This window comes from Silurus meridionalis, chromosome 1 (genome assembly GCF_014805685.1).
Source record: "Silurus meridionalis isolate SWU-2019-XX chromosome 1, ASM1480568v1, whole genome shotgun sequence".
NCBI lineage: Eukaryota > Metazoa > Chordata > Actinopteri > Siluriformes > Siluridae > Silurus > Silurus meridionalis.
Window position 1 is genome coordinate 18,145,287 of NC_060884.1, and position 15,909 is coordinate 18,161,195.

Genomic DNA, 15,909 nt, shown 5'->3' on the forward strand with positions numbered 1-15,909 from the left:
GTGAAATGTACACTTTAACAAAAATGTATGATTGATTTTAAAAGGTTAAACTAAATATTTTCTCAGATAAATTATCAATGTACGGTATTTTGTATATTATAAAGACATTAAGCCATGTAACGTTTAGGCCCTGTTTTAGAAAACTAATACAGATAACATGCAACATAAAACATCTCTAGGTAGAAGTATAGACACTAAATCCAAGGAATCCAAGGTTTTAGGACTCATATGAAAGTTTGATTCTGTCAGATAGAACAGTGATACAGGCTCAAATTGCTTTAGGACCTTTAGATAAGTCAGAGATATCATTGACCAGGTATGAAATCAGAGGTTGAAAAAAAAAAGTTTTAAAATGTTTCATCATCAGCCTTCGAGAAAAAGCCGGTGACATAAAGCAGGATTCAATATTATTTTTTTATATTTATTTTTTTTAATGGCAAAGTATTTTGCTGCACTTGCTTGTGTAGGATGCCAAATCTACTCTCAAATTTTGGTAGGTGATTTCTTCCTCTAAGATACGTGATAGAAGCCAGCCACATTTGTTCAAAATGCTGCATCACAGGGAAGCTTAACACACTTGATAGAAAGCTCTATCCACCCTTTTCCACAAGCATGACCTCCCAAATGCCTGCAGTTGGCTACTGTTACTGTGAATGAAGGAAGAGTGTATGACATCTCTCCAAGAGAGCACTAAATTTGGTTCCCTGGATACCAATCACAAATTGCTGTGGCACATATAGGTTGATATAAAAAAGATATCAGTCATCTCAATAATGCATAAAAACCATGTATCAAATGTATTAAAATACAAGTATCAAAAAACAAGAAAAAAAATTATTCCCAAGCACATGTACAATATAGGACCAATACGAGAGACAATAGAATTGTGTCAGACATAGTAAAAATGCTCCAACTAGAGGCTTGGATGGACAGCATGTTACAGATAGACCAGGCGTCAGGAAGCGTAGCTAGGAGCATGGAAACTCAGTTAGTAAGAGAGGTAGGTAGTCCTATGGTCGTAAATTGTAAATCGGATGGTGAGTGAAGGGGAAGAGGGACCTTATAAAGGGGACGGGTAAATGGAGGACAGGTGTAGGTGATTAGTAGGAGGGAGAGGCTGAGCGAGAGTGTTGAGTGTTGGAGGAAGGCGTGACTGGTGGCTCTCTGACACAGCAATTATAAATGTTGATATTATTAGGTACTTTTTTTTATCAGAACTATAACATCTGACTGAACTTCTTAAATAAAATTTATTATAAATTTGGGGGGCCTATAGTTAATGCTTATTATGCTAGTTAATAATAATAATTATTATTATTATTATTACTTTATTTCAGTGAAAATAAATCAAGAGAGAACTCAATGCACACTTGACACATGGCCCAGCAGGGAGCTACAATTGATTTCTTTTCACTATGCAATGATTTTTGGGTGCAAAATAGACTGGGTATAAATTCTGCATTAGATTAATCCACACACAGGTGCTGCCACTCATTTATTACCAACTTACTTCATGTGTTTCTTTCCTAATTCCATAACCCATGTACTTACTGCCTTACCAACCTCTACTGTTGGAGCGCTACAAAAGTTACAGTCACTGAAAGAGAGTTCAACAAATATCAAATATCGAATCTGATCTGATCTGATCCAAATATTAGTCATAAAAATATTTAGCCAAACAATTAACCAACAAAATAAACAAAATAGAAATAAAACTTTTACTAGAACACTAGAACGGAGTTATTTTGTCTGAAATGATATCTGAGATTGTTTGTGAAACAAGACAGTTATGAAGAACAGTATGTTGCAGTCGATAGAGGACTTGACACATGATCTTGATAGGCATTGATGTGAGTATGACTAGATAAAAGGGATGTGGAAAAAGGAACAAGGAATTGCATTAGACAGGTGACTTAGTTGAAGCAGGTAGATGAAATAAACTCATTTTCAGAGTGGCAAAAAAACACAAACAACTGGACAAGCACACACCAGCGAGCCGTCACAGAACAAATCCTCCACGGTTCACTCAAGCGGAACGATGTATTTGTTAGTAATTAGTTATAAAGGGGCACTGAACCCTGCTACACAAAAATAGGTTCTAGTAAGTTACATCAGCAGTTCAATTCTCCAGTTTTGTCAAGTGTAAAAACCTACAGTGGCCCATGTGTGTCGGTTTTGCAAGATTTTGACTTCTGAAATTTCTTGCACTGATTTAGTACATATAATGTGCATGTGCTGATATATGATAGGATATATAATATATATGATTACATAATGTTTGTTAAACAAAATGGATTTTCACCCTTTGAATTGGAACGCTGACAGCCATCAGCGTTTGAATTTACTAACGCCCTTGTGGGTGAATTAGCACAAATCTCTACAAGCACATACCAAAATCTACTGGAACATTTTCCCAGAAGAGTCAAGGATATTAGAGCAAATGGGGACTAAATGTGGCATGGGATGTTAAAAAGTACATGAATCTTATGGTCAGATGTCCACAAACATTAGCAAACATTACAAACTTAGGTAGAAGGAATCACAAACCTGTTTTTTGTAATAATGTGTACTGTATTTGTTCACAACAGGACACAACTCAACTTCACTGTGGCCATAGATTTCACAGCATCAAATGGTAAGTAGCTATTAACACGAGGCTTCATTTTCTAATTGGAAAAATCTTTACAGCTGAAGTATTTGACAATGTTAAAATTACAAGTTCAGTCACAATTTGTATATTTAATGAATGATGAAAGTTTCTTCTGGCTGCTGAAATCTTTGCTGCACATTTAGTCAAAAAGTTTAAAGAAATACAAAATAAAATATAAAATAAAAGTAAACTGCAGGCAAGAATTGAAATACTTTATAAGCAGAAACAGGTTTGACGAACTCAACTCCTTCTATGCTTGAACATTAATATTCTCATTTCCAATTCCTCTTTTAACATCTGGAAGGTGCGAGAGTACTTCGTTGATTAAGCACTAATGAATTCATTAAGCATTAAATAGAGAAGTGAAATAAAATGTCATATTCTCACAAAACCTGGCACTGTCCCCTTTCTTTTAACCCTTTAAAAGCTTTCTAAGCAGTCCAGATATCAGCTGATTACCCGGTTCTTTAATAGTGTTTAATGGATGGATGGACCAATATCTTTGGAAAAAAACCTTTTTTAATATGTACTTAGCATTTTTTTCTGTGATCTCAGGTAACCCGGCTCAGCCAACCTCACTGCATTACATGAGTCCTTATCAGATGAACACCTACGCTATGGCATTGAAGGCAGTGGGAGAGATTATTCAGGACTATGACAGTGACAAGCTCTTCCCAGCATATGGATTTGGAGCCAAACTGCCTCCTGATGGCAAAATCTCCCATGCCTTTCCTCTGGTGAGATCAATATTATGAATCTGACTATTATGATTCCTTGGGCTCAGTCAAGTCTTCACTTTTGCTCTATAATAATTAGTTACACAAAACCCCGCCCTTGTTATTTTGAGAGTATACGAAAAGCTTTATAAAAAATAAAAACCCTTTATGTGAAATATGAAGTGATGCACAATGAGGTAACTGAGGAGTCTGCTTAAGCCCAGAGGCAAGATAGGCAGAGGAGAGGAGAGACAGAGTTGCTGAAAATGGTTTAAGAACAAACTGAAGCACAAAAGCACAGTCCACAAAACCAACCCCCCTTACCAAGGCTGAAGAGCTACATCTTTTGTAATAAAGCCAATAAAAGGCGAAAAGATGGGCTGAGGGAGACAAAACTGTTGAAATAAAGAGTTGTCCTTGAGCTCCGGATGTGCCTTGTCTCTATGCATGAGTAAAGGAACAAAGAAGGGATTAGGAGCAGAAAATTGTGAGGAAACAATAAGTAAAAAATGTAAAGGGGGTTGGGTGGGGGAAATATACATTCTAGTCTTTGAGGGCTGATAAATTAAGTCATTAATATGATGACATGATATGTTTAATTAAATAAAACTATGTATTTACAATTCAAGCTAAAGAACTTTCCCCATTAACTTTAAGCTGTAATCACTTTTCTTAAATTAAAACCCACCTTAGTGTGACAGTATTTCAAACTGTGTCATGCTAAAGCAACTTTAATTATAACAATGACATATTATGTAACAAACCATATCTTCCCTTTGTTCATGGATTTAAATTCTCGAAACACTTTTTACATTCCCTCTGTTTCCTCTTTTCTAGGTTAATGCAATAATAGGACAGAACCAAAGCATTCACACAGAATACAGAACAGAAGGACCCATGCATTGACCTTGAATTCACTCTGATCAGTGCTTTTTTACTTTCTTTTTAATATGAGTTGATTCATTTGTGTTTTTCAAGAGATGTCAGTGTACTAAGTTCATTATGATCAAATTTGATTCTGAAATTTGATGGAATGAAAAATGTTATTGAATAAGGAAATTTGAATGTCAGGATTAAAGATTCAAGATATTTATCTGACACGTACTGCCCATGTGCAAATCCTGTGCAGATCACTAAATAAAACTCTTAAGCTGAGACAAAGGTAAAACATTGAAAAAATTAGGCAGTACACAATATAATCTACAAATAACACAAACAGCAAAGACTAGTAACAACAGATTACAACAACGATAGATAGATAGATAGATAGATAGATAGATAGATAGATAGATAGATAGATAGATAGATAGATAGATAGATAGATAGATAGATAGATAGATAAGGTTTTTCAGCAATGCAGCCAAAGGAATACTCAAAATCTATCTATGAAATGTGATTCAGTTTCGTCTGAATTCAATCTCACACCCTCTTGCTCTTTGCTCGTGTAGGGTCAGGAGTTCACTTTCACCAGTGAGCAATCTAGCAGTCTAATAAACAGTCATATATGAGGTGCTTTGGTGGCTGCTGGAGGCCTGTATATACCACAATGTCATGAGGAACTCACACAACTAAAGAGCAGCTTAAAGTGATGAAATCTCTGGTCTTAGTGTTCTGTAAATCCAAACATGACTTCATTTCTACACTCTTTTCAGTGGCTTCCTGTAGCTGCCTGCAGATTTAAAACACTGATATATGTATACAAAGCCAAAAACAAACCACCACCCGCTTATCTCAGAGCACTTATCTCAACCTGCACTGCACCATGCGCTTTCTGATAGTCCAGTACTGTTGGACTGGTTTCTCAAGCTATCAGTGTACAAGGAAAGCATGCTTAAAGTCTCCTATCTGTTCTGGCACCTAGGTGGTGGAATGAACTCCTCACTATCAGTCTTCAAATGACTAAAAACCTACCCAGAACAGTAGCACTTGAAACCTTAAAATTATCTGTATGCATTTTCCTACTATATTACCTCATTAATATACTTTTTAGACTGATGTAGTCTTAGTTTGTGACAGTCATCCAGTATCAGAATGTATTTATAGTTCAAGACTTCAGAGCACTTTAATAAGTCTCTAAGGGCATCTGGAAAATAACCTAAATGTAAATGTATTTCCTTTAGAATGGTAACAGTGAGAATCCAAACTGTGTGGGGATAGAGGAAGTGCTGGAGGCTTACTTCCAAAGTCTCCGAAAAGTCCAGCTTTATGGACCAACCAACTTTGCCCCGGTCATTAACCAGGTAGCAAGGTAAGACACTGTGTGTGCGTTTGTGTGCGTGTGTGTGTGTGTGTGCGTGTGTGTGTGTGCAAGCGTGTATGCGTGTGAGTGTTAGTTTGGATGTAGGAAAAGAGAGATTTTTTGCCATTTAGGTAGATGGAGATTTTGCATTTTTGCCCTGTGGGCACACAGTGATGCTGAGCCATTCAGACACAGAACTAGTGGGACCCCTTACTGCCTGCTGTGCTGACTGTTATATCCAATATCCATATATATATATATATCAAGAAAATTCAAACTCTGTTTAAAAGCTTTTATTCTTTTAAAATCATCTTATGTAAATTTTATCCAATTTACTATTCCACACTAAATCTCATCTCATTAGGAGCTTTTTGTAGAGAATTAGTTATTAATATATTGTAAAGTTTTGGATTTTTTTAAATTGGTGAACTACAGCTAATAATTCCTCTGCTGAATAAAATATTCAGCCATGAGAAAACACAGATATGGAGATTTAAAAAAAATCTATATTTATGCATGCTGATTCGTGACTGAATATTTAGCTACATGGGAGATATTTTGAAAGGTCAAAGTGACATTTGTACATTGCTTTCTGGTCTTTAGGGCATAATAAGTGTAAAAAGGATTCTACGTACTGCAAATTATTTCTGCAGAATGTTGCATTATGCATTATGGTTTTTACAATGCTGGTAACTTTCTGTAAAATAAAATCATTTTGTCCAGTAAAGTCCTTCATACTGCTTCCTCTTCACTCTGGGTGTGTTTCAGGGCAGCTCAGGAGGTGACCGATGGCTCCCAGTATTTTGTGCTGTTGATGATCACAGACGGAGTCATTTCAGACATGGTGCAGACCAAAGAAGCCGTTGTCAATGTGAGACAATTTGAATTAAAAAAACTAAACCAGCATAATATGTAACATAAGTAAAGCTTAAATATACATAAACAGTGTATTCTAAATATATTGATATACACCAAGAAAATAAGTTACTATGAGAAAAAAATATATATGGTACTGAACTTATTATTAGATTGCTAAATATATATGTAAATATGTATTATGCGTTGTTGTAAGAGCTCTTAGTTGTGCACATGCATAAATGGCATATTCAGTTTTGTTGGTTGCCACCATGTTTTCTTTTTTAAGCATTTAAATAAAAAATGATTTCTTTGATTGCACTTGATATTGTTGTATTTTTATCAGGCTTCATCTCTACCCATGTCCATCATCATTGTGGGTGTGGGTCCGGCTGAGTTTGATGGTAAGTTTGCATTGAGTGTGTGTGATTGTAAGAGTGACAGATACCAGGTTTGCCCTTTGGTCATAACAAGATTAAGAAACTCACTTCCATATGCACTTAGATACACCATGTCATATACAGAGTCTAACATACTGCATCAGGTCTTCCTTCTAAATCCTCACAGCGAGTCTATGCTGCAAAAGTGCAGAACACGGTGCAAACTCTGAATAATAATGAATGCTATCTGTGATACACACAGACACATGCCATGAATTATTTGTTTTGAAAAGCAAACATATTGTCAAACAGAGACACAATAAAAGGATTTCAGCTTAATAATTTGTAGACTTTTACTTAAATTTTTAGTGTGTCTGTGAGACTGCTTCTTCACATAATCTCTATGTACTACATTTGCAGAGGAGATGCAAACAAAGGAAATAAAAGATACACCAAAAGATTTTGGTTAAATAAAAAAGCTGGAATTAGAATGTGAAAACTAAAACACTTTATATGAAACTTGTATAATCTAAGTCTAATGACTATTAAATAAATGTTTTGGAACAAATAAAATGTTTGCAGTGTAAATCAGCACACTGCATCTTTGCAGAAGTTGGATGAATATACAGTTAAGCCTTGCTGACACAATCCACTCAGCTCAGAGTACAAGCATTTATTTTCCACTTGGTTGTGCTTGGATGCCACAAGAACTTGCAAGGATTGCATAGTACTGTTTTCTTGTCAGAAAGTTTAATAAAACTTTATAATAACAGTGATGGAAGGACTTTCTGTCATGTCTGTTATGTCCTAACACTTATATTTTTGGACTACAGTGGCTGTAGGTTTTATTATTCACCCACAAATGTACCCACATATATTTTTATTTTTATTTTGATGGGCTCTAAAGACTAATTAGTAAGTTTCAAGTCATTATTTTTTAATTATTTTCTCAGTAGTGTGGAAAAGTGCCAAATGTTTGTCAGTGGTAAAGGTGTGATGATCAAAGTGCAGGAGAAAAAAACTTTTGGAAAGTGTCTTTAATTTCACTTTAATTTGAAACCACCTAAATCCATCCAGTGTACAAATCTTAATTGTGTTGGGAGTAGTCATGATTGCATTGTGCCCTTGGTCGTTTATCCTGCGTTGCATCATCGCTTTTGTTTCTCTGCTTCTCTTCATCTTGTCTCTGTCTCTGTGTCCTCAGCTGCCATCTGTCACCCACCACTCAAAGCCCCATAGTACCCACTGTCTCATTTACATACACACTTGGATCTCCACAATCGATACCATGATCCCTGAGGCATGCACACAAACGTACTCACAAACTCTGAGCACATTAACACACACTGTCAAACACACACTTTAAGCACACAACACACACAGCATAAGTACCCTCTCTTCCCTGGAGAAGCAGTGCTTAAGCCTGTGCCACCTCCGGAGACTGAGCTAACTGACATCTGCCTACAGCCTACACACACACACACACACACACACACACACACACACACACACACACATACCCCAACAGATGCTCCCTCTCTCTGGCAGAAAACCACACAGAATTATAGCAATCACTATCAAAAGAGTAAACAATCTCCAACATTGACAGACGGTGCTGATATTCACACCATTTCAATACACTGTTAGAATATTAAAGTATGGAAATGATTGATGGTGACAGTGTGCGAAGATCAAACCAGTGTGTCTTCTCACCGCCAGCTATGGAGGAGTTGGATGGTGATGAGGTCAGAGTGTCATCTAGAGGACGTTTTGCAGAAAGAGACATTGTTCAGGTACAGTAATTTCCACTTACTCCTTTCTGTTGTGCCAATGCTCTGTCACAACACCGAGTCATTTGGCACCGTTTAAATAAATGGCTGAAACACTAGAAAATGTTTTACACAATAATACAATAATTCAAAGTCTTTGCAGTAGAACATATATCAGGGCTGTTACATTTTTATTTGATTAAACCATTCAACGTTATATTAAGTATATAAGAATTTTGGGCTAAATGAAATGTTATAATGATAAAGTGTTTGTGTGATTAATTCAGCCTAGCAACCAATAGTGATAAAAGCTGTTCATTAGAATGTAGCAAAATCATAAAAACAGTTTATTTAACATTTTGACTTTTAAAGGGCCATGTCTTAGGCATGGGGGTTTTATTTCCCATTTTGCTGTGGTAGGTGTGCTGTTAAAGACACATTACTCTAGACATGTTTTTGAATCTTTCATTCTCCACCTTCGAGTGCAGTCTCATATCTACAGACTTCTGCTATGAATCTCCCAATCCCCAGGGGAATTTCCTTAGCCTAGATTGAATTGGAGAGAAAAGGCTGCTTGAGTGCAACAGACAGGTGTGTGCGTGTGTGTGTGTGTGTGTGTGTGTGTGTGTGTGTGTGTGTTTACTTTGTTCTACCAACATGTAAGTTTTAATAGTGATGAAGTCTAGTACTTTTATTCGGCAGAATGTAACATTTCAGTCCACTTGCTGATGCAATTTACCAAGATGTCAAATTACTTTCATACATCAGACCTTTTTGGTTAAATCTTTTAGTTCCTGTGTGGTGCTTATTGCTGCCTCTCTTAAGCTTATATGCTAGAATGGATAACCTCTACTGACTATACTGCAAAGATTGTGGATTAATGGAGTTGGCACAAGGGTTCTCTTTCTAAAATCAATTCAAAGAAGCAGCACTACATTATGACAGTTGTCGTTTGAACTCTAGTTAGAATTGTTTGTGGTGGTCAGATGAGACCAAAATAAAATGTTATGTTTATGCATGCCAATGCCATGTGTGGGTAATAAAGGAAAACTGCATGCAAAGAAAATCACCTGATACCCACTATGATATATATGGCCGGTGTAACAGGAGCTCTTGATGCCCTCATTAATTCTGATGAGTTTTCGGATTGTTGCCAGTGTCATTAGGTAATATTTTGGACATAAAAATTATTTAAACAGAAATAGTCTAAGAAACAAATATTTGTTACATATAAAATGTTTTATATTTCAGAAAAAAAAAAACAACTAAGCTAAAAAAGAAAAAAAAAAAAAAGAACATGGCGAGCATATCTGAACAAAAATAATAACGGCAGGAACAGGCAGGATTGCTCAGGATTACTTCAGGAGTGGGTGTGAGTAGGATTTAAAAAACAGCCCTATGTGCAATCGTAATTGAAATGTTCTGCAAGCTAGTTAAACTAGTTATATATTACAGTAAAAGGCTCAGTGCTCTCAGGAGAGTTTTCACCGAATATGAAATGTGTGGGTGCTGGTAAATTTGGAACCAGTGTTTTTTCCACAACATAGGAAAACATAAAATTAATATAAGATTATTTAACCTCCCCATATGATTAGGCTCATCAGATCATTTGATAGATGTTATTCATGTTATAGTTCCAGTTATTTTTTATGAGGTGTGATAATTGTGGTAAAGAATGAATATATTTTTTCCTCTGTCTTTCCTCGATCAGTTTGTTCCTTTCCGTGACTACATCGACCGCTCTGGAAACCAGATCCTGAGCATGGCTCGGCTGGCTAAAGATGTTCTAGCAGAGATCCCTGACCAGCTGTTGTCCTTCATGAAGAGCAAAGAGATTGAACCACGTCCCGCCCCCCCTTCCGCCAGCATGCCCAACAAACTCCCTGTCAACATGCGCATCTGAGCATCTGCACATTTTCCCGTCTGACAAATGTTAGCACTGATAAAGGCTTGGCAAGAAAACAACTTTGTGCAACCACATTTAAAAAAAGTCCCATTATATACAAATCTTTAATCTCTTTTTAACCTACATGTCATTTCTCATGTTAGAATATTCCACAGATTCATAGAGAGAGACAAAATGTTTTAATAAAAACTGACAGCAAAAAAAGTAAGGAGAATGAAGACAAAGCAAGAACAGAGAGTAAGTGGATGAAAGAGTCACAGTCTGGAGTGAGTGGGCAGATGAACTTCTGTTCTGTCCCAAAAAGTGATGACCCTCAACATACCTAGAACGGCAAAAAATAATTAACCATTGGCCAATCTTTATTAGTACAGTTCTTTATCAACTCAAAGTGACCAAAGAAGAACATGAACTATTAAACCATATAACCACATACACATAACCACATATTAACAACTAATAATGACATATTAAACATAGCCGTTGTGCATGTGTTCTGAATAAACTAAAAGAATATAGCCTAAATATTTCCTAAATAATACTTAATGTATTTTAGGGGAGAAGTCTTCCAAAACCACACTTTGGGAATGTAGCAAACTCACAGGAACCTTGCTGAATGAGAATGAGAGACAGGCAAGAGTTCACCAAGCAGAGCTTTATTTACTTTCATTTTCATCCCACAGTCTTTCGGGATGCCTTTCCACTTGACGTCCGCCGGCGCCCCATTTGTGGATCGGCCCGCCTTTTCCCCCGCGTCCACCTATCTTACTCACGAATCGGCACGCTTTCCATTTTTTCATGCCTTTCCCTGGCATCCGCCTGCGTTGAGTCACCGTTCAGTGACCCTTCAGCCTGTGTCTGCTTGGTGTCTTTCTCCACGAGGCTGGGGACTCGCTTCTCTTTATTGGCGTAGCCGGACTTAAACAGAGAGCACTGATTAGTCTCATCAGCTAAAGATGTTTCTTACTGTTCGTTCTGTCCGGGTCTACCCTCCACTTGCTCACCGCTGGCACATACCCCCAACGACCGACTGCGGAGTCAGTGGCAGCACTCCTCCTTGGACTGGTCCTGCTCCCTCCGTGGCGAAGTCTCCCTGGCGTCATACCCTCACCACTGGGTTTCGGCACTACTGTAACAAACTTACTGGTTCCATGCTGGAAAAAAGAGACAGAAAATAGTCAACTAAGCAGAGGTTTCCTTATTAAAATTTTTTTTTTTACTTTCCCGCTTGACGTCCGCTGGCACCCACTTGCGGATCAGCCCGCTTTTCTCCGCCGTCCGGCCATTACACTTGCGGATTGGCACAATTTCTCTTTCTAATGCATGCTTGAGTTTCCATGCAGACCGGCACGCCTTTTCCTAGCGTCTGCCCGAGTGCACTAGCCCGCCGGCACGTCTTTCTCCGGCGCCCCCCCCACGCTCAGTCACCGTTTGGCAATCCTTCCGCTCATCTCTGCTTGGTAGCGCTCTTCCTGAGGCTGGTGTCTCTCTCATCTTTATTGGCATCACTTGACTGAAACTGTCCGGCTCCGCCCTTCACTCGATCACCGCTGGCATAGGGAACCATAACAAACCTCTTCCTCCTAGATTCTCACAAAGAGAAATGTTTTGATGATTAATGATTGGATGTTGGTAATGTCTCTTGGTGAGACAAAAAAAAGAACTAAAATACAGAACTATCAGCCTTCATACACTGTCTAAATACTGTATTCCATTCTTCTTAGATTTATTTCCTTGACTTCACAGTTGCACACCTTCACACTGAAAGTCCAAATGGCACACCCAAATTTCCTTAGTCTAGACTATGTTTGGTTTTCGAGAGACTCCTACAGACTTCAAGTGACTCTATTTCTTTTTACCAAGATGTGTGTTTCTATTAACGTCATCTCTCTTGTTACACTCCCAGCGTATAATCCTCCACGACTCTCTTCATATGAATGAATTCTTTCCCGGCTTCGACCTTCCTTTCAGCCATAACCTGGGAGATTTTACCAGATGAATAATGTATTCTGGCATTAGCTCTGAAGGATCAAATCTCGCTGGTCTTTAAGAGCTTGCAGTGTCTCTGTTGGCTGTTTAGAGTTTTAAAAAAAAGCATGCAGCACAATAGAATGCACAAGGGCCGAACACAGAAGCCTGAGTCTAGATTACAAGGGCACCTTCAAACATTATTTGTTTCAATTCAAAATGTAGCCGAAGAGTGAATAAGAGTGAGATGAAGGAGAATGCGATCACAACTACCACTTGAAAATGTAGCACAGGGCCATTATGTTAATTTTAGGGGATTCAAAATATGCCTCTTCTTCTTTGCAAATGAATGCAAAATTATTCTAGTCTTTCTCAATCTCCATGTCACTGACTCCTGCTCTAGATGAATGTAAGAGTTCATGCCCCAAATCTATTGGCTGTTCTGTCTCTGGCTGCTGATGTTGCTTTGATACAAATTGATTGTTGATGCATAGATAAACTACATTCTTGGCATTTTTTAGTAAATATATAGTCCAAAGGTTTCCTGTTCTTTCCTAACAGAATTGAAACCCAATGTGGTCTTCTATTAGGTGAATTTCATCTGTTTTGAGGTATTTCCTAAAGGGTAAAATGCTCACCATGATTGTAAAAAGTGGTCTTTTGAGCTATCATAGTCTTCCTGTCAGCTTGAAAGAGTCTGGCCATTCTCCTCTGAGCTCTCTCATTAACAAGCCATGTTTGCTCTCCGAACTGGATGTTTTTATTTACCATCATGATCTAAACTTAAAATCTAACAAATTACCAATGGTACAAACCCTGTCAAAGTTCCCAACTAGTTAAAAGACAATGCTAATAGACTGTTCCAAATAAATGTATGGTCAAATTGTAATTCAAATTTCTGCAATTTCATCTTTCTCTGATTTTAGGGGAAGATTTAAACACATTAAATAGTGCTAGACAGGGTGTGTTATTTATTATCTCCCAAATTAGATTTTGCTGTATGCTGTTTTAGTTATGTTTATTTAAATACAATGCCACTGCCAAAAAATGTTAAATGTTTCATTAAACAAGAGTAAACTGTGAGGACAGCTGGGTTTTACCTTAACTGTATTTATGTGAAGAACTCTTTTAATTCATAAATTAACTAATTCTTCTATGTTACAAATGATTTTTTTAAAGAATAAACTAAGCGTGTTTCTGTTTCAGAGCAGGGGGTACTTAACTGACTTTGTAACTATTTGTAATATATTGCAGATTATGATATTGCATGGTATCAAAGGGGACCTTTACGCAAATACTTCTGTTGTTCTTACAAGTGTGTACTTATATATATATATATATATATATATATATATATATATATATATATATATATATATATATATATATATGCAATGGATATAAAAAGTTACACATCCGTTATATAATGGTTGTTTTTTTTGCTGTTAAAAATTAATTCATTTTTTTTTTTTTTACAAATTTTATTACAATATCTTGAACTTAATTGATGCTTTGTTTGAAGCACCTCTTGATTTTATCACTTTGTTTTTGGAGTTTATCAGCATGGCACATACTGACGTGCCAATATTTTCCAACTTTTTCTTGAAAAAACCTTTAGATCCATCAAATTGTAAAGGTGTCTCCTGTGCACAGCCCACTTTAGGCCGCCCCACAGTTTTTTTTTTTGTTAAATCCTCTGGTTTAGGTCATCCAAAAAAGATGACCTTTGTCTGGCTACAACATTGTTTTTTCTTAATTAAATTTATGCTTTGGGTCATTATCATGCTATTATGTTAAATTACAGTTCACCTTTAGTTTACTAGTCACCTGAAGATTTAGCACTAAATCCAACTGGTAACTATTTATTATTCCCTAGACCTTGACAAAAGCCCCTGTTCTGCCTGGAGACAATGAGAAATCTCATTGATGACAGCTGTACTATAATTACTTTTGTACATGAGATAGAATTTGATTAATTCATTCTAAAAACAGCCACATGCTAATTTATGACAGGATTTTGCACTCTACGCAAACTGGTTACTGTACCTTTTTTGTTGTTTTACTTTTTTTTTTTTCTCAAGATTTTTTGGATTGTTTTTCGCTTAATTCTATATGTTGTAATTTCACACTGAGTGAAACTTTCTGACATAATCAACCTTGGTATCACAAAACCTGACATACACTTGAGGATGTGTTGCCTTTTTATATCTATTATATAGCTAGCACACAATATTGTTTTTCTATGAGAGTTTAATTCTGTATATTTTGTCCTTGACTTTTGTTGTGTATAATACATATTCTGTGAAAATTGCATAATATGGTAGAATATGGCACAAAATGCAATGTAGCTTGCTGCAAATATATTTCTCTAAATATTTACATAATACATTTATTAATAGCTTTAGCATGCAGCTTTAGCTGATTTTCAATGATGTGTAGTTATTTTAATTTTCTATTACACATTTTGTATTTTTGCATGACTATTTAAATGTTTCTCAAGTATGCATTAAAATAGCAGTTTATTGTTTATTTTGTGCACCTTGTCTAAAAGCATAAAAAGGCATGCACAGAACAGAACTCCCCTATACAATGTTATTCAAGACCGGAGTACATAATGTTTATTTTTTTATTTTTTTGACAGTATTAACTTTTGTCAGTAAATATTAGTTTGTCTATCAGTTTCCTTGCCATGCCACATTAAACTATGCTTACTCTGAAGAAAGTTTTGTTGGACTACTGTGTGCATACATCATCATACCAGTTGCATAATTCTTGTGAGATGCCATATTTGTCCTGGGTTAGAATTTGTATTTACAAACAGAAAAACTACAAATAACCAAGGTGTAGGTACAGTATATTATGTAGTATGTTGTGTTAGTGAACACAAATCAGTCCATTCCTCTCTAGTACATTTTGTTGTAGATCAATTTAATAATCTCTAATTATAATTTGATTATAATATATTAATATCTATAAAATTCCCCCAAAATTGCATCTATTTTACATAGGTTTACAGTCTGTAACACCAGTACCTACAGTCCATTTAGTTGTTTATCTTCCAAATGTTATAACTAAATTTGGTATATTATTAGAATATGATTATACATTTACAAAGAGTCTTACATTACATTTTGCATTCAAGTGTGGTATTATTGATTAAAATGAATTAAAAGATATATATGCTTCATCACAGGCATCAAAATAGGTCCAATCCTTTTAAATGCCCATTGTCTCATTTCTCTATTCTGTTATTAGTTCCTATGATCAGTGATCTTTCTTTCTCTCTCTGCTGTTTTAGCTCTCATTCTTCTCTTCCCTCATTTTTTCTCTTATCACTTTCTCCTCTTCTTCTCTTGAGCAGCCACATTCTGAATGTGAAGAGATGGCACAGTACATTATAAAAATGGAGCCTTTCACTCAGCTGTATTC

The 15,909-nt window shown here is 36.3% G+C and overlaps 1 protein-coding gene and 1 long non-coding RNA gene across 6 annotated transcripts in view; one reads left to right on the plus strand and one right to left on the minus strand.

Moving 5' to 3' along the window:
- Positions 1–11,005, plus strand: part of LOC124391659 (copine-9-like) — an 88,159-nt gene extending 77,154 nt beyond the window's left edge. For 4 of the 5 annotated variants that reach the window (XM_046858369.1, XM_046858386.1, XM_046858377.1 and 1 more), the window contains 7 exons: positions 2,589–2,635; positions 3,206–3,387; positions 5,487–5,614; positions 6,374–6,476; positions 6,807–6,864; positions 8,560–8,633; positions 10,321–11,005. In XM_046858369.1, the coding sequence (XP_046714325.1) occupies positions 2,589–2,635; positions 3,206–3,387; positions 5,487–5,614; positions 6,374–6,476; positions 6,807–6,864; positions 8,560–8,633; positions 10,321–10,512 (784 nt within the window). In that variant the 3' untranslated portion in view covers positions 10,513–11,005. Of the gene's footprint in view, positions 1–2,588; positions 2,636–3,205; positions 3,388–5,486; positions 5,615–6,373; positions 6,477–6,806; positions 6,865–8,044; positions 8,317–8,559; positions 8,634–10,320 lie in introns of those variants that run through there. The other variant, XM_046858407.1, reaches the window with a different exon arrangement.
- Positions 11,006–11,152: 147 nt separating this feature from the next.
- On the minus strand, positions 11,153–13,797 carry LOC124391702. The gene is made up of 2 exons (XR_006927024.1): positions 11,762–13,797; positions 11,153–11,666 (listed from the first exon to the last, which is right to left on the minus strand). It is a non-coding gene; the product is annotated as an uncharacterized LOC124391702 (long non-coding RNA).
- Positions 13,798–15,909: the final 2,112 nt, after the last annotated feature.